This window comes from Symphalangus syndactylus, chromosome 15, assembly GCF_028878055.3.
Source record: "Symphalangus syndactylus isolate Jambi chromosome 15, NHGRI_mSymSyn1-v2.1_pri, whole genome shotgun sequence".
In the NCBI taxonomy this organism is placed as follows: Eukaryota; Metazoa; Chordata; class Mammalia; order Primates; family Hylobatidae; genus Symphalangus; species Symphalangus syndactylus.
This window is the reverse complement of record NC_072437.2, coordinates 68923643-68941485: the sequence shown is the minus strand read 5'-3', so window position 1 is coordinate 68941485 and position 17843 is coordinate 68923643. Positions and strand designations below refer to the sequence as shown.

At 48.3% G+C, this 17843-nt stretch overlaps 1 protein-coding gene across 1 annotated transcript in view; it reads right to left on the bottom strand.

The window, feature by feature from the left end:
- ATP12A (ATPase H+/K+ transporting non-gastric alpha2 subunit) overlaps positions 1 to 3371 on the bottom strand; it is a 30422-nt gene extending 27051 nt beyond the window's left edge. The window contains exons 1-2 of the mRNA XM_055244323.2: positions 3023 to 3371; positions 2092 to 2250 (exon numbers count right to left, since the gene is read on the bottom strand). Coding sequence (XP_055100298.2) covers positions 2092 to 2250; positions 3023 to 3031 — 168 coding nt within the window. The 5' untranslated portion in view covers positions 3032 to 3371. The remainder of the gene's footprint in view (positions 1 to 2091; positions 2251 to 3022) is intronic.
- Between the last annotated feature and the right edge of the window lie 14472 nt (positions 3372 to 17843).

Sequence of the window (17843 nt, the reverse complement as noted above, 5' to 3'; positions counted from 1 at the left end):
CATCCCTTCTACTAATACTGACTGAGTGTGATATTGCTGGGGATTCAGAAGATTAAGGCTGTGTTCTGCACAGAGCACAGCACAACCCACTAGGTTTTGGGCAGATACAAGTAGTAGATGATCCGAGCCAGCGTTTGCATGCATCGACCTCAGACTTTAAGGTCCCTTCACCCTGGGCTTGGGGATGAGAACATGGGAGAGGGGTGGGGCAAGGTGGTGGTGGGTATCTGGGGTGCCCTCTGCTGGCCAGCACTGGACTAGCACAGGGCAGCACCCCACCTACCCCTCGGGTCATTGCCTGGCCCTTTTATTCAAAGGCCGGGATACTTTAGTTGTCATTAGGCACTAATTTGTCAAGAAAGGTTAGGAGGCAAAAGCATTCGATATGCTGCTGAAAATTACAGGACCCTTGTAATGTCAAGGGAAAAACAGATATGTCTTCAATCTTAAATGCTAGAGATAATGGGAAATAAGAAGAACTATGTATCGTCTGGTGCTGTGCTGTCTTTTCCCCATTTTATCTCATTTAATCTTCCTAGTAACCCTAAGAGGTAGAAAAAATTTTTTCATGTTTTTCAAAATAGGAAACTGAACTTCAGTTACACTGGGATTTGAATTGAGGTCAGTCTAGTTTCAGGGATGTGTTCTTAAATGTCTATCATGATAGATACAGACAAATGCCCAGTGGTGTGCTGTTAAATGTTTAACAGACTCTCTAGGAAAGATAAATACAAAGCTCAGATTTGTAGAGTTTGCTGATTTCTCACTAGAACCAAATTTGAAGCTGCTAACAGGATGTCAGTCAGCCTGCCAAGTTTCTGAATACTTAACAAATGGCTCTCTAGCACAAAAGAGACTCCCCTCAGGAGTCACAGAGCTTTAAGATCTGCCAAGGACAGTGGGGACAATCCAGCCCATCTCAAGCTCCGTGTAGAAGTTTCCCCTTCGGTGTTCCCAAGATAAAATCTGTCACATTTCAGACCCAAGGCAGTTTTATTATTAAAGTGGCCAGTTTGGGCTGGACACAGTGGCTCACGCCTGTAATCCCAGCACTTTGGGAGGCCGAGGCGGGTGGATCATCTGAGGTCAGGAGTTCGAGAGCAGCCTGGCCAACATGGGGAAACCCCGTCTCTACTAAAAACAACAAAAATTAGCTGGGTATGATGGCGGGCGCCTGTAATCCCAGTGACTCGGGAGGCTGAGGTAGGAGAATCGCTTGAACCCAGGAGGTGGAGGTTGTAGTGAGCCGAGATAGCGCCATTGCACTCCAGCCTGGGCAAAAAGAGCGAAACTCTGTCTCAAAAAAAAAAAAAAAAAAAGGCTAGTTTTAATAACTCCAGAGCTCTTCCTTAACAATAATAATAATATTGTACTCCCCTAAAGCACATGAATTACAAAATCCTCATCTCATTTATTCCCCTCATAAACCCCAGCAAATTATTTATTTCTCATTTTACATAAAGAAAATGGACCTTCAGTGAGGGTCAGTCATTTGTTGCGTTTCAGCTCAGTGGAGAAGTGGGGCTCTGATAGGGCCTGAAGTCCTCCCAGTCCAAGCTCCACTTACCACTGAAACTGCTTTTCCATGCGGTTTTGCACCTGCAATCTAGCATGGCCTAGGAGCTTCGGTTTTCCTCCTCGGAAGTTCCAGCTCAAATAGTTTTATTAATCAATTGAAAACTGGCAAGTGGTTACTTACGTCTCACTGAAGCAGCTGGAGGGAGAGAGGTCTGGCCATGCCTGTGGGGCCTGGAATCAGAGGCTCTTCCTTCTGAGTTCTACAGGGACTGCCTCCAACCAGACTGCAGGAATCCTGCAGAGGCCCTGACCTCCGGGTGGACACCATTCAAAACACACACACACACACACACACACACACCACGCACACACCACACACACACACCACACATACACACACCATACACACACACCACACACACACCACGCACACACCACACACAAGGAAACCAATCTCAAGGGGATTTCAAATCCCTCAGACTGAATGTCTGTGGTAAGAGGTGGGTTCTAGGGGCAAGCTCTTGTGGGGAAAGGCCATAGCCGGCAGGACCCCTGTGGCTTAAGGCTACTGACCAGATGGAGTTCTTTCTGAATCTCCTCTTTGTGATTTTTCTTTTTGAGTTCCAGGCAGTTGTTCTTCAGACCCCTGTACTTCTCTTTGCCATCCCCCTTGTCTGTTTTTACGATGTCCTTAGTTCCGCTGAGCTCCACGGAGTAAATTTCTGGGGTTTTCTGAAAGAGAAGCCCAGGTGCAATATTGGCCCCAAATGGGATTTCCGAAGAGGTGCTGAGCGCCCCTCTGCGGGGTCAGGACCTGCAGGAGTCAGGAGCCCCTTCTCCCTTTCCTTCCCTCCTCTGGGGAGGCCGGAGGGGGTCGGACAGTGGAGTCTCTCCCCCACCTCCCGCCGACCTTGGCTTCCTCTCCGCCCGTGTAGAGGGGAGGCGGGGTGGGCACAGGACAGCCAGCAGCTCCTCAGGGTGACCCTTCTCTGGGTGGAGCAGGTGGGAAGTTACCCCCCCAACTCCTGACTGATGCCTCCAAGGAGCTGCGAGGTTTCCTCTGAGGTGTCCTTCCCAGAGGACACACCAGCTGTGCGTCCTGTTTCTTGGGGAGGGGCCACCCACTAAGCTTACGACCCTCAGTCCTGATCAGGGGGCCCTAACCGGAGGGCTTTTCAGACCACAACGCATCCATGTCACCCCATCCTCCGAGTCGGAGCCCGCAGGTGCTATGGAGCTGGCCTAGGACCCCTTAGCCCCTCCTCGCACATCTGGACTGGCTTCTTTCCCCAGCTAGCCCCAGCGGCCGCAGGGAGCCGTAGCAGGGAGTCAGAGAAGCGGTGCCCAGGCCGGGGGGCGCTCAGAGGAAAGGCGGCCTCCCCATTCCCCGAGAGGGGGCGTTTCTTCTTTTAGCCTTTTCCTCGCTTCCCGTCAGCCTGCTCCGGTCCCCCGGGGCCTTGGCCCCGCGTCTCGCGTCCTCGGTGGGCGCGGGGGCTGCACGCACCTGGTGCATGCTGGGCTGGTGGCGCCGCGGGCTGCGGGCATGGAGCGCGGATCCCGGACCGCAGCGGCGGAGCGCACGGTGGGGGGCCTCGTGTGGCTGTGGCAGTGGCAGTGGCGGTGGCTGGGATGTTGGCGGTGGAGATACCGGCGGCGGCGCGGGCCCTGCAAGCACCTCCGCGACCGATCGCCAGCCGCTGCACTGGGGAGGCGGCACCAGCCTTAAATGTCGCCCGGCCCGCCCACTTCCCCGCCAGGGCGCAGGCCGGCGGACGCCTCGGAGGGTAGGAAACCCGCCAGCGCGCGCGCAGGGAGGGGGACCGACAGCTAGGGGTCGGGAGAGTCCAGGGTTGGGGACCCCCTGGGCATCCCCTTCCCTTTAGGAGCCAAACGCCAGGGGACAGGGTCTCCAGGGAGTGGGTCCGGCGGGGTCTCCAGGGGGCGGGTCCGGTGTCCAGATGAGTACAGCCCTGGTGCCCGCTGGGCGCCCAGAGCCAGACGCGCTTCTCCGGCGAGCTCCCAGCGCGCCCACGTCCTGTCCAAGCTTCCCTGAAAACTCACACACGCCTTTTTTTTTAAATGTAATTTGCCTACCAATAAATCAGTTTATAAAAATGTGTACGCAGAGAAGGGGAAATTGCAGTTTCTAACAGCAACTACTGTTGGAGATGTCCCGGCTAGAAAAGGCCAATGTGTTTTTGAGAATGGATTTAGATAGGTAAATTCAAGCTTCCGAGCGAATTTGGGAATAACTGAGAGACTGACGAGTAGCTGAATTAATTCGCAGGATCCAGATAAGAATTTGGAATTCTGAAACAATTTGGAGAGGGAGTGGGGAGGAGAGATGGGAGGATTAGGGCCGGTGAGACCACAGGAACCTAGGGCCCCAGGCTGCGGGTGCGCAGGAGCGGAGGCTGTTGGCTGGACTGAGCTGGAGATGTCTGTCTCCACTCATTTATGTCACTCCCAGCTGAGACTCTATACATGAAGGAGAAAAGAATTTCTGACCCTGAAAGTTGATGTGCATACTAAAACAGTGGTTGTTTTATACTGCTAAGTTTGGGTTGGTTTGTTATGCAGCAATAGATAACTGGGACATGCCCCATGCTCTTAGTGCCTAGCATGAGTTTTTGCACAGGATAGAAAAGGTATTTTCCCCCTGACACTTGAAACATAATTACTCCGGATGAGAAAGATAGCCTGAAAACAATATTATCAGAGAGATATTTAACAGTTAACAGTGGAGGAAATCAAGCACGTTCTTTTAAAAGAATAAATCGTGAAGTCTTAAAGTCAGTGAAGAATATTAATTAATGGAGAGGAACATAAAAAATAAAACCCACGAATAGAGTTTAGTAATCAGCACCTATTTAGAAGAACAATAAGAAATTGACATGATTGAAATATATGAAAGGGAGTAGAGAGAAGTTTCAAAACAGGGGGCACTTTATTGGGCCCTTGATGCCCTGCTAATAAGTTTCCATTTAGATACGGACTAATAGGAGGGTGCTAAGTTTTATTCTTTTTGAAAGTTATATATCAAATATGGTAAGAAAGACTGTCATTTTGACCATGTTTAAAATGACTAAGAGTGAGGAGTCCAGTGAAGCGGCAAGGTTAACAATCCAATCATGCAGTGACGAGAACATCAGGCAGAAAACATGAAGAGCATTGGGTACATTTAGAAAAGGTAGAAGAAAAACAATAAGCTTGTGCCCAGCCGGGCGTGGTGGCTCACGCTTGTAATCCCAACGCGTTGGGAGGCCGAGGCGAGCGGATCTCGAGGTCAGGAGATTGAGACCATCCTGGCTAACACGGTGAAACCCGTCTCTACTAAAAATACAAAAAAATTAGCTGGGTGTGGTGGCGGGAGCCTGTAGTCCCAGCTGCTCGGGAGGCTGAGGCAGGAGAATGGTGTGAACCGGGGAGGCGGCGGAGCTTGCAGTGAGCGGAGATCGCGCCACTGCACTCCAGCCTGGGCGACAGAGCGAGACTCCGTCACAATAAAAAAAATTAAAAAAAAAAAGCTTGTGCCCAATTCTAATTAGGGATTAATTATAACTTCCTGTTTCTTTCAGATGCCAAATTTCCATAATAATTCCAGAGCATGACTATAGTTGGCAGTGAGGGACAATTGGGAAAAGAAGCTTATTTTGAGGGAATTGGAAGTGTTAGTAGTTAGAGATGTGGTTTTGTAAAGTAGCAGTAGAAACAAAGATACTTTCTCATGGCATATTTGTGATCTTAGATTTTCCACACCTCTCTGTTCATCACAGCTTTCAAATGAGACTAAGGGAATGTGTTGTACTCGACATAGTGAACTGTCTCCATAGTACTGCGCACACAGGTCTTTCCCGGCTCTCCCTCCTTCCTTTCCAAAAGGGCAGAATCTGAAGCCTGGGTTCCTCCCTCTGTGAAGCAAGGATGACATCAATGAGTCACTTCTTAACTAAAATGATAAGGGACAGGAAGACTCCTAGTGGCATCTGGTGTAAAGATACATATCATGGATTCTCTAGAGTTGGAGGGAACATTAAATTCTAGTCCAAACCCAAGCAACAGTTGCTTCCGGGGAGCTCTGCATTCCATTCTTGGAATACTCTTCAAAGGAAAGGTTTGCAGATGGGGTGAGAAATACAAAATGTGTATGAAACTGATGTTCCACTGTCTGCTGATAATCTAAGCTAAGGGTTTTTTGGGAACAGGTGGCTGCTGCTCACCTTAAGCTGTTCCAGCCCCTATTCCAACTGTTGGGACAGATGTAGAATAGAGAAGCAGGGTCCCCAGAGAGATGTCTCTGAGCTCAAGGCCAGTTCAAGCTCCAAAAGCAAACCCAGATCCTAGGGACTTGACTGAGGGATGGGGAGGGGGGAGGGGAAGTGGGCTAAAAAGAGATGATGACACAGCTTTAGAAAGTACTAATTGATGGCACCTTCCCTTGATCCTTGGAGAAGATTGCCGCTTCTTTTTTTTTTTTTCCTTACGACGTTCTTGCTCTGTTGCCGAGGATGGAGTGCAGTGTGATTACAGCTCACTGCAACTTCCACCTCCTGGGCTCAAGCCATTCTCCCACCTCAGCCTCCTGAGTAGCTGGGACTACAGGCACAGCTAATTTTTGTGGGTTTTTTTGGTACAGAAGGGGTTTCACCATGTTGCCCAGGCTGGCCTCCAACTCCTGGGCTCAAGTGATCCGCTCACCTCTGCCCCAGAAATGCTGGGATTACAGGTGTAAGCCATTGAGCCCAAGATTGCTGCTTATTCCTGTTGGTTTCAAGGGTGGAAGAGGGTTTATTACTACCAGCCTGGACAAAAACGTTTCCATGGTCAGGTTCTCTGGCATCTCTCTGATCCTGCAGAGTTCTTGGCTTCTGCCAGGGGCCAGTCTCAGCTGTCACTGCTGTGGCCCTTGTGGCAGCCTCTGGTGCCATTCAGGTGTCCTGGACTGTTGACTTCTATCAAAGAGGGAAAATGGGGCCATCCCCCAACCCTAACTCCAGAATTATGTCCTTTGCTGCTGCTAGTCATCTGGATACCCCACTCTGCCTTGAGGTGAGCAGGCCCTGGGTAACTGTGATGCAGGCACCTGGAGGCACTCGCCTGTAGAACCAGGAATTGGATTTCTCCTGAGACACGTTCAGTTCCAGGGCCATCACCCACAATGTTCTGAGCAATGTACCCTGATCACACCTAGTGCAAATGTCTCCTAGAGGGTTGGCCATAGAGGCCAGGCTGCAGCCGGGAGACTTCCTAAGCCCACATGTGCTAGTAGCAGCTTCTGCTTGAGGTTTTGCTGCTTTTCAAAACAAGCCTATCGTGGGCCAAGGTTCTCTATTATACCTGCTCATATTGACAAACATTATATATTTGGGATAGGATGTCATGATATAGGTATTTTCAGCTTGTTTTAATTAAATTATATACTCCATGTATTTAAGCTGTACTAGATATATGGGGTGGTGGGGAGATATGGTACTAAAATCATGCCATCCTCTGCCCTCTAGGAAGTTGGACTTGAGTAGGAGAGACCAAATTAGTGAAGAACCAATAGTAAACGGGCCAAAAGGGAAAATAATTTAGCACTAACTGGTATGGGCTCTAAGTGCCTTCAGAGTTTAGAGGAAAGAGGTTTCTCTGGGGGAGATGGCATAACTTGTACTACTTAGGATTATTCAGATTTTTTTCCATCCCTTTGCATCCGCCAAGAAAGTGGGGAGAGAGTCTGGGGGAGCAGCTGAGTTGGGGCCTTGTGTGTGTGGCTTCCCTTGGGGGCCCCAGGAGGTCCCTCCTGTGCGCATGCTGGCCACCAGCTGGCTCAACGAGGTGTGACTGTGAGATCCCCACACGGAGGAGGAGGATCCAGATGACAATGGGAAGAGGAAGCTCCACTTCCTGCTTTGCGTCCAACTGGCCTGTCCCTCTGCTGCCCACTCGGCCTCTCCCTGTCCCTGGATTCCTCTCCTACACATGGGACAGTCACCACCTGGAGCCCTCCCTACGCACCTGTATCCACTCAGCACGCCTGGCTGTGACTCGGCCAGTGTTCCTTTCCCAACGAGAGGAGGGCCGCCTGGGGTTGGAGCCAGGATGAAAAAACAAAACAAAGCTTCAGGCAAGCATGCTTCCACACTGTGTCCTCATTTCTTCATGCACAGGAAATCCTGAGATTGGCATATGCACATCTCTAGAAAAGAAATACTGGCTTTTCAGAAATTAGCAAGTCAGCTCCAGCGATGATCCTGCCTGGAGCTGTAAACACCATGACTGATGGAAATCAGCAGTGGCGTTTCCAGAAGCAGGTGCGGGCCTGTGAGGGGCTCAGACAGGCACACCTTCTCCTCCCATAGGTACAGCTCCCCCGAAATGTCACAATGGCTGGGGTACTTTAGGTTCCCACAGTGCTCATTCTTATGTTGGGTAATAAGATGCTTTTTATTGTATTTAAAGTGTACAATGTGATGTTTTGATATACTTATGCACAGTGAGATAGTTATGATTATCAAGCAAATTCACATATCCATCCCCTCCCACAGTTATCTTGTGTGTGTGGGGGGTGGGGAAGAGGGCCTGTGTGATAGGAGCATGGAAAATCTACTCTGTGCACATTTCCTGGATCTAATACAATGTTGCCACTATGGGCTAATGCTGGCTTTCGGATCTCTAGACTCCTCACCCCACATATCTGCGGCTTTGGGTCCTTTGCCCTACATCTCTCCATTCCCCCAAGTCCCCCATAATGAGATGCTTTTTCAGAAAATTACCATTTTCCGGCCTGGCGCGGTGGCTCAGGCCTGTAATCCCAGCACTTTGGGAGGCCGAGGCGGGCGGATCACGAGGTCAGGAGATCGAGACCATCCTGGCTAACACAGTGAAACCCTGTCTCTACTAAAAATACAAAAAAATTTAGCCGGGCGTGGTGGCGGGCGCCTGTAGTCCCAGCTACTTGGGAGGCTGAGGCAGGAGAATGGCGTGAACCCTGGGGGGTGGAGCCTGCAGTGAGCCGAGATCATGCCACTGCGCTCCAGCCTGGGCGACAGCGAGACTCTGTCTCAAAAAAAAAAAAAAAAAAAAGAAAATTACCATTTTCCATTTAATAGGTGATTGAAAAACTTCATTCTGCGTTTTTTGATTTTTGTTTTTCAATCTTAGAATGAAAACAGGTTCACCCCATGTGAATCATCTCCACTTTTATCATAAAAAGTTGTAACACATATAAGCCCCGGCGAGGTGGCTCACGCTTGTAATCCCAGCACTTTGGGAGGCCGAGGCAGGTGGATCATGAGGACAAGAGATGGAGACCATCCTGGCCAACATTGTGAAACCCCGTCTCTACTAAAAATACAAAAATTAGCCGGCCGTGGTGGCGGACACCTGTAGTCCCAGCTACTCAGGAGGCTGAGACAGGAGAATCACTTGAACCCAGGAGGCAGAGGTTGCAGTGAGCCGAGATCGTGCCACTGCACTCCAGCATGGTGACAGAGCGAGACTCCATCTCAAAAAAAGAAGTTGTAACACATATAACATATACACAACACATATATGTATGTAAGCTGTATATAACAAAAAACACATTATTCACACAAATATGCTCGTTAACTCAGGAGGAATGTGGCTCTTTGATAAGTGAGAGGCTGCCCTCTTGGTCATTGGCTCCCACGCTTTCCAGAGCTGGGGGGACAAACACAGACACACAAACATTTATTTATTCCTGAACTATTGATTGGAGGCTTGTGATATGTGTGCAGCATCATACCAGGCCCATCCCTTGAAAGAGCTTTCAACCTGTCTGCCTTGGTCATAAAGATTAGCTTCAATCTAATAATGATGGGGCTGTCATTCTTAAACGATGATCTAAGTTAATTTTTTAAAAAGTAGGATTTGAGATCATGGCTTTTTTTGTTTGTTTGTTTCTGAGACAGAGTTTTTTCACTCTTGTTGTCCAGGCTGGAGTGCAGTGGCGCAATCTCAGCTCACTGCAACCTCCACCTCTCTGGTTCAAGCGATTCTCCTACCTCAGCCTCCCAAGTAGCTGGGAGTACAGGCACCCGCCACCACACCCGGCAATTTTTTTGTATTTAGTAGAGATGGGGTTTCACCCCATGTTGGTCAGGCTGGTCTCGAACTTGCGACCTCAGGTGATCCACCCGCTTTGGCCTCCCAAAGTGCTGAGATTACAGGTGTGAGCCACCGTGCCCGGCATGGTTCTTTTTCTAGTTAATAGAGCTGTGTTCATCTCCCCACATTTTCATGCCAGATCTGACCCTTGTGAGATGCCAGGCTGGGTTTTGGGGTGCATTAGAATGACCTTGTCCTTTTGGGGCCAGTGTCCCTCCAGGGCAGGTGCAGATAATAATGATTACTTCATTATCTTGGCCGCCTTTCTTTCTCTCTGAGGTGCTTTAAATAATTGTCTATGGTAACCCAACACCTAAGTCAGCATGAAACAAGCTGGTCTAGCTCTGTGAACACATCTATCTTGGGATCAGCTCTTCACAAAGACAAGACATTTACTCTTGGAAGAAGTGGGAAAAAAAGAGAAGGAGCACAGCCCACATCCCAGTCTCACACACGCCAGGCCCTGACTTAGTCCTTGCTAACCCAGAAAGGCACACAGAGTGGGCTGGCCACTGCCAGTGAAGGGTTTAAAAACACACCTAGAGACTTTAGGCATGAAAAAAACAAGTAAAGAGAATGAAAAAACCACTGTGCTGTCATGGGACGACCAGGAGAAAACTGGTAGCTGCTTGGCTGCAGGTTCTCCTGGAAAGTCTGCCTGAGAGGTGGCGGTGGCTGAGGCCCTGAGGTGTCATCCACCACTCACGCAGGTTGGGTGGTACCAGGCCAGCTCCTAAAGTGGACTTGGGTGCAGGGAGATGGAAGTGGGAAAGGCCCAGCTTAACCTCAGGACACCCTCTCCTAGTTCATGCGAGGGAAAAAAGGTAAATTTATGGGTGATCCTTTCGTGCCTGTGAAATGTCCCCTTAGGAAATAAAGCCACTGGCTGCTGAAGCACAGTATGTGTTAATATGCAACCAGCATGAGTATAGCCTGGGAAACAGGCAAAGTCAGACAAGCAGGACCAGCGGCATTTGATTAATCAGTTGATAAATGGAGGAGCAGGGCCTGGCTGCCTGCAGCCGCAGGAGGAGGTAAAACTGCAGGGAAGAACTCCGTAACACTGGGATTGAAACCAAGGCTTTGAAGATGATAAGACTAAAGTATTTTACTAAGGTTCTTTAAAGTGTCTCGTAATAAATAGTTTGTGTAAAAAAGACAAGATGGTGAGATTTAAATCAGCCCTGCAAAGATGGCAGAGAACATATTCTTCCCAGTCTGAGCTCTTGCAATGGCACCCAACACAGAAGACTTATGCCGGGGTCTCGGTGGAGCAGTCTGTCATCTCTGGTCTAGTGGCTCAGCTGTCACCAGCTTCCAGGCACCAGCACGTTTGAGCAGTTTGCATCCAAGAGCCTTTTAAGCCTCTAGACTGAGCTTTCTCCTCCTCCTAGTTCCTATTTCCTCACATTTAGGGTTGCCTGATAAAACACAGGGAGGCTTGTGAGATTTATGACTATGGCTCAAGTATTAAATGGGACATACGTATACTTTACACATTATTTGTTGTTTAACTGAAATGCACTTTTTTTTTTTTTGAGACGGTCTTGCTCTGCAGCCCAGGCTGGAGTGTGGTGGTGCAATCATCAAATTCCTGGGCTCACGAGATCTTCTCGCCTTATCCTCATGAGTAGCCAGGACTACACTGAAATGCACATTTAACTGGCCCTCTGGTGTTTTTATTTGCTGACTCCAGTGGCCCTCCTCCTCCTAGATACCTTAGGAGTGATTCCTTTACAGCTTGTCCGTGGGCACATCTGGGGACATTGCCCAAGCTGCACTGCTCTGCTCGTTGCTGGGCCAACTGTGAAAATAAACATTCTGATTTTCTCTTTTCACCGTATCATTCTCTTCCAAGGGCCCATGTGAGCCGGGTTTGTCTAAGGTGGTCAACCTGAATGAGTCTAGGAGTCAGGTTGTTGTTGTTTTAAACAAAAAATCACTTTAGCCAGAAAATTCTAATCGCTCTGCAGAGGTCAGATTCTTGGATCTGAGGAGAGAGCACTTTGGAAATTCAAGTCCATTTCGAAACCAAGTTTTCGTTTTTAGAGGGAACCAGCAGAGGGAGCACATTCTACAACACTCGGCGCCCCAGACACAGGGATGAGATCCTCATTCACGCAGGACACCTGGAATCACTCAAGCACCAGGAATTTATAGAACAGCCCCAGGCTTCGCAACCATGTGTCAAATACTTCATTTCTGACTGAGCAAAGGATTGCTTGGGTGAAAGACAACCCCAAGCAAACTAACGAAAATCAAAAGAAACAACAAAACACTCCAACAATGACAGCACCAAGGAACGAGGAACTAGAAAATCTAAAAGAAAAATCAAACGGTGACTGTTTCCCTTCTTCTAGGGTTGGATGGGGCTTGGAGCCGTATTCTGCCTTTCAGGCTTGTTGTGCTAAACCAGCATTGTCTGAGCAACGCTCTCCCCACTCTCCCAAGGGCTGAGGCATCATCGTGTTTGCCCTGCCACCCTCTGAGGGCTCCATATCATTTGGGAAGGAGGTGTGCTCCTGGAGGCCACGTCTAGTACCTCCTTCAGGTCTTTCAAAGACACCGCCACAGTGACAGGCGTGTCAAAGTGGCTTCTGCATCTCAATTCTCTTGGGGAAGTGAAAGAATGTTTTACAAATATCATTTTACAAGGAGCCCTCCCATGTCCCCCTTGATTCCAGTAATTGACTTTTGCAGTTAGGAAGGTCTTCCTTATAAGCAAATGAAAACACTCAATTTGGGGCTGGAGTTTATTTCTAGATGAGGGGGTGTTTCTTGATGAAGTAGAAACATGTTTTAGTGTTTTGTGACCACTAACATATATTTCTTTCTAGCTTGAGAGAGAGATATAATAATTTTTCATGAATGATGCTGAACTGCGAGTTCTGTAGACCTGAATTATAGTCTTGCTTTCTTGTTTGCTCACTGAATTTGCTGGGAACGGAATGAACATTTCGCCTTTCTGTGGCCTCAGACAGTGTTGGAGCTGAGAAGATCAATGGGTCCCAAACCTGAAACAATCTCCTGGGGAGCTTTAAAAATACAGATTTTCAGACCCCACATCCAAGTAATTCTGAGACAAGCCCTCGAGGTTTATCTTTATAAAGCTCCCCAGGTGCTTCTTATGAACCAGTGGGCTTGAGAACCCCCGGACCACATCACATCACTGGTCCTCAGCCTGCCCGTATGGAGGCCGGGGCGGCCCCAAGAATCTAACTGCAGTGGTTAGAGGGAGCTGAGGCCGCTCCCTGGGGGTGTGTTCTAAGGTCGAGGGCCCTGTACTAGATGCCCTTTAAGATCTCTATTGACTCTAGCACTTGCTGGTCTGGACACTGTCACTTTGCCTTGCCTTTATGTACTTATGTGGTAGTTTTATTGCATTTAATTAAAATGGGGTGCTGTGCTCTTATAGCTCCTACCTGTGGACTAAGGGGCAAACATCTCATAGCCACCCCCGAGAAAGGATCTCACTTGTTAAAGAAAAAGGGGGGTGTGGGAGTGTAGGTGAGCCTGCACAGCCAGTTACACCAGCAGGGGCAGCCCGAGATGAGGTGCACGGCTCACCAAGGGCAAGTTCAAGTGTCCCAGTGAGTGCTGGCTTCTGGTTCTTGTGTATTGTTGGCATCCACAGAAAACTTTTCATAAATAAAGACGTAGATTTCATTCTATAAGCAATATATCGAATTAGGATGACCCCACAGTCATCACAGTTCCAATTATTTCTACATTCTTTTTTTTTTTTTTTGAGACAGAGTCTTGCCCTGTCACCCAGGCTAGAATGCAGTGACACGATCCTGGCTCACTGCAACCTCCACCTCCCGGATTCAAGTGGTTCTTCTGCCTCAGCCTCCCTAGTAGCTGGGACTGCAGGCTCGCGCCACCACACCTGGCTAATTTTTGTATTTTTAGTAGAGATAGGGGTTCACCATATTGGCCGGGCTAGTCTCGAACTCCTGACCTCATGATCTGCCCGCCTCGGCCTCCCAGAGTGCTGGGATTACAGGTGTGAGCCACCATGCCTGGCCATTTCTACATTCTTAAATGTAACTATCATGTGTGTGTTTTACACAAGGGCAGAGGAACACGTTATCAGCATGGCAGGGTTTCCAGCTTGAGCCTAACTGTGTCCAGCACTGGGATTAAGCACTGTCCAGGCATGTCTGGTTAACTACCAGAGCGAACCAAAAGGAAGGCAGCCGGTGGAGGCACCCCCTCACAGAGAAGAAGGTGCCAGGCACACAAAGGTTGGTCCAGGCCAAATCCTTAGTCCCTGGGAGGACAGGAGAGTGTGTTGTAATGCGTATGGTCTCACAGCCTGGCTCATGAACATGTCGCTGGCCTGGGGATGCTGACAGGAAAGCTTCAATGCTTGTTTCACAGAACTCTGTCAGTGCTGAGGTTTTGGCACCTGCAGGCTCTGGGTGGTGCGTGGAAGAGTGAGCTGTTCAGCAGGAACCTGCAGGGAGTGGCCACAAACCCTTGTGTCTGGTGATGTGGAGTGAGCTGTGGGGTGTGGCCATGGCTGGATCCCAGGAGAGGAAAGAGAGAGACTCCACCTCTCCTGGTGTCTGGAGGCTGCTGGGGGCCTTGTAGGCATCAGGATTCTGAATTAGCAGAGGAGAATGAGGCCAGCAGGACACAGTTTACATCCACTTTGTCAGTTTCCAATTCCAGAGACCCCCATCTCCGGTCTGGGCACCTGTCATCTCTATGAAAGATTTTCCAGTTCAGTTCACTGAATCCTGGGCTTTGTCCATTGCTGTCTACCCTCTGTGGCAGGTTGTTTGGCCTGAAGCTGTCATCAACGTGGGAGGGCTGCTGTGCTCAGCTGCAGGGCCAGCGTTGGTCCCAGTCTAGACAATCGCAGTTGCTCAGATCTCCAAGATCACACACATTTTCTCACAAAATGCCTGTGAAACTTATCAGCACTTGAGTGGCAACATAGGGGCATCTTTCTCCTCCTTTACCTGCCTCCATGCCTGGGAAAGACTAGTGTGGGTAGGGTTTAGGCTAGTCAGGAGGAGTCAGGCTGGGGGCTATGCCCTGAGCCTTCCCCTTCCGAGGGACTGGATACTGGCTCCTCTGCCAAGAGCATCATCGCCTTGGCCTCAGCAAGCAGTGAAAAAGGCATGCCCTGCGGAAGTGAACACACTTGTCTCGGCTCAGCCACTCCACTCACTTTTGATGCAACCTTTCCCTTCTCTGGGAATTCTACATGAATCTCTGGGATGATTTATTTTATGTGTCAATGTGGCTAACTCAAGGTACCCAGTTGTCCAAATACCAATCTAGAAGTCTCTGTGAGGTGTTTTTCAGATATGATTAGCAGTTGAATCAGTAGATGTGAGTAAAGCAGGGTCCGCTCCATAATGGGGGTGGGCTTTACCCAATCAGTTAAAGAAGTTAAAACATTGGGGTCCCCTGAGGAGGAGGGAATTCTGCCTTCAGACTGCCCTTGACCTTGAGCTACATCAACTGTGCCTGGGTCTCCAGCCTCTCCTGTAGACTGGATTTGCCAGTCTCACAATCATATGAGCCAATTCCTTCAAATCTTTCTCTCTTTTTTCTCTCTCTCTCAACATCCTATTGGTTTTGTCTCTGGAGAACCCTAATACAATCTTCTTAGGCTCATTAGCCCAACAAACCACATAGAGAACTTCTAGCATATAGAGAATAAATAAAATCAAATGGCACTTTTCAGCCATTTGTGTGCATCCAGTAGGAGACCTGTAGGATCCACTTCTTTTTAGAGTGGGGTTTACATGAAGAAGCTATTGATGAACGGCCAGATGTTACCGGGAGATCGCTCCATTTTCATAAACCAGATTTCCTCGTGGTTTGCTCTGAAGCCGGCTTCCTCACGTTGGAGTGACTGGGAGCGGTGGACCAGCAGACAGTGACAGTGAGTTCCAGGCGAGAGAAGCATGGAGTAGGGGCTCTGCTTTCGACTCACTTGAGAGGCTGCAAGGAAGTGATTTGAATTCTGAGTTTTCCCACGAACTCCATCAGGTCAAGTTACTTCCACTAAATTTCCTATTGGTTATGAACTCTGTTTTTAAATGCAGCATGTAAACTCCTTCTGTAAAATAAAAGTAGGATATTCAGCAATTCTCTACTGGATGTGATCAGCAAAGACAAGACATCTGCAGCTCATGGGATCACCTAGATTTGGAGGTTGGGGAACAGGAAAAATCTAAACACCTTTGTTTTCTTGGCCTCTTTGGTCTCAGCCACATGGAATCAGATTATTTGACTAGGACTATTAATGCATAAGAAGAGAGAAACACAAAAAGGTGATTTCTTGAGGTTTCGGCTTACCTTGTCGATGATTCTGCAACCGTGTGCCATGAATTCTTAGTCCTGCAACATGGTCATAAAGACAGAAACATTCCACAAAGTTGTATATGATGGTCTTCTCCTCCTACTTGGAGAGTTGCCTGCTATTGTTAGCCCTTCTAGGGCCCCCTACTCTCCCTCAAAAGAGCATTTTCTCAAACAGAAGTGCCCACTCTAGAAGACCACTTTGTTTTTGATTTGGAAAATCAAGCTTGGCTTTGGTAAATTCATGTTAAATCCGAAAGAAGATGTTAATAGTCCAGCTATAATTAATAACAGTAAGTACACCATTAGCATATACAGAATCTAACCAATAAATTATGAAAACGTTTTCTGTCTTTTCAAGCCTGAAGGTTCTTTCATAGATGGCCTGCTTTGGGAACTCGGTGGAGACCTGTTATTACTTACACACATGCCAGGAAGCCGAGGAGGACCTTCATCTCACTCTTGCCACGTGCCCCTCGGGCAGGTATGCAGTTGGCCCTTGAACAACATCAGTTTGAACTGCCTGGGTCCACTTATACAGAAATTTTTTCCAATAAATATATTGGAAAACTTTTTTTGAGGTTTGTGACAATTAGAAAAAACTCAGGCCGGGCACGGTGGCTCACGCCTGTAATCCCAGCACTTTGGGAGGCCAAGGCGGGCGGATCACGAGGTCAGGAGATCGAGACCATCCTGGCTAACACAGTGAAACCCCAACTCTACTAAAAATACAAAAAATTAGCCAGGCGAGGTGGCAGGCGCCTGTAGTCCCAGCTACTCGGGAGGCTGAGGCAGGAGAATGACATGAACCCTGGGGGGCGGAGCTTGCAGTGAGCCGAGATCGCGCCACTGCACTCCAGCCTGGGCAACGGCGAGACTCTGTCTCAAAAAAAAAAAAAAAAGAAAAAACTCACTGATGAATTGCATAGCTTAGAAATATCAAAAAAAATTAAGAAAAAGTTAGATATGTCATGAATGCATAAAATATATGTAGATACTAGTTTATTTTATCGTTTACTCACACACAATATATAGAAATCTATAATAAAAAGTTAAAATTTATCAAAACTTATAACAGAGTATCTGGGGCCATTTGCAGTCAGGAGAATGTAAACAAACATAAAGATGCAGTTAAATCATAACTGCATAAAATCAACTACAGTGCTTACTGTAATGCTGTAATCATTTCATTGCTAGCGGTGAGCTCAAGTGTGTATCTGCTTAGAACGCTGTGTGGGGCCGGTCGCGGTGGCTCATGCCTGTAATCCCAGCACTTTGGGAGACAGAGGTGGGTGGATCACGAGGTCAGGAGATCAAGACCATCCTGGCTAACACGGTGAAACCCCGTCTCTACTAAAAATACAAAAAATCAGACGGGCATGGTGGTGGGTGCCTGTAGTCCCAGCTGCTGGGGAGGCTGAGGCAGGAGAATGGCATGAACCCGGGAGGCGGAGCTTGCAGTGAACTGAGATCGCACCACTGCACTACTACAGCCTGGTTGACAGAGCGAGACTCCGTCTCAAAAAAAAACGCTGTGTGACGCTCATCGTCTCCACATGAGCAGTTCATCTCTCTAGTAAATTGCAAATTACCATTGGTAAAAGGTGATCTCTCAGGGTTCCTGTGTATTTTTCATCGTGTTGAGTGCAATACCTTCGTTAACACCGTGGGACCCATATAAAGTGTGACTAGTGATGCTGGAAGTACTCCTGAAAAGCAGAGAAAAATAATGACATTACAAGAAACAGTTGAATTGCTTGCTATGTACCATAGATTGAGGTCTGCAGCTGCAGTTGCCATCATTTCAGACAACTCATCTTGTAAACAGACCATGCAAATTCACAATATTGATAAATACAGTATAGTACTATAAATGTACTTTCTCTTCC